Source organism: Myotis davidii, unplaced genomic scaffold, assembly GCF_000327345.1.
Source record: "Myotis davidii unplaced genomic scaffold, ASM32734v1 scaffold1914, whole genome shotgun sequence".
Classification (NCBI taxonomy): Eukaryota; Metazoa; Chordata; class Mammalia; order Chiroptera; family Vespertilionidae; genus Myotis; species Myotis davidii.
Genome location: NW_006285311.1, coordinates 173,306 through 173,699, shown reverse-complemented (window position 1 = coordinate 173,699; position 394 = coordinate 173,306). Strand labels below are relative to the sequence as shown.

The window sequence follows — 394 nt, the reverse complement described above, 5'->3', positions numbered from 1 at the left end:
CTGAGCCGTCGGTTCCGGACTGAGCCTGCCGTGTTCTGTTTCAGCACCAGAAGGCGTACAGCACGGCCGAGTACCAGCACCGGCTGCAGACCTTCGCCAACAACCGGAGGAAGATCGAGGCCCACAATGCCAAGAACCGCACGTTTAAAAGTACATTGGGGGTGCGGGGGGCGGGCTGGGCTGGGGGTCTGGCCCCCTCTGGGGAGAGGGAACCCATCAGTGACACCCTCTCCCTCCACTTATTACCTTTCATAAGATTTTTTTTCTTTTTTTAAAAAATCCTCCCCCGGGGATATTTTCCCATTAATTTTTAGAGAGAGTGGAAGAGAGAGGGAGAGACAGAGAGAGACATCGATGTGAGGGAGACACACCGATGGGTCGCCTCCTGCACGCA

At 55.3% G+C, this 394-nt stretch overlaps 1 protein-coding gene across 1 annotated transcript in view; it reads left to right on the top strand.

Annotated features, from left to right (window-relative positions):
• The window catches only part of CTSH (cathepsin H), a 24,320-nt gene that overhangs the window by 1,470 nt on the left and 22,456 nt on the right, over positions 1-394 (top strand). Inside the window, exon 2 of the mRNA XM_015558975.1 lies at positions 45-150. Within this exon, the coding sequence (XP_015414461.1) occupies positions 45-150 (106 nt within the window). The remainder of the gene's footprint in view (positions 1-44; positions 151-394) is intronic.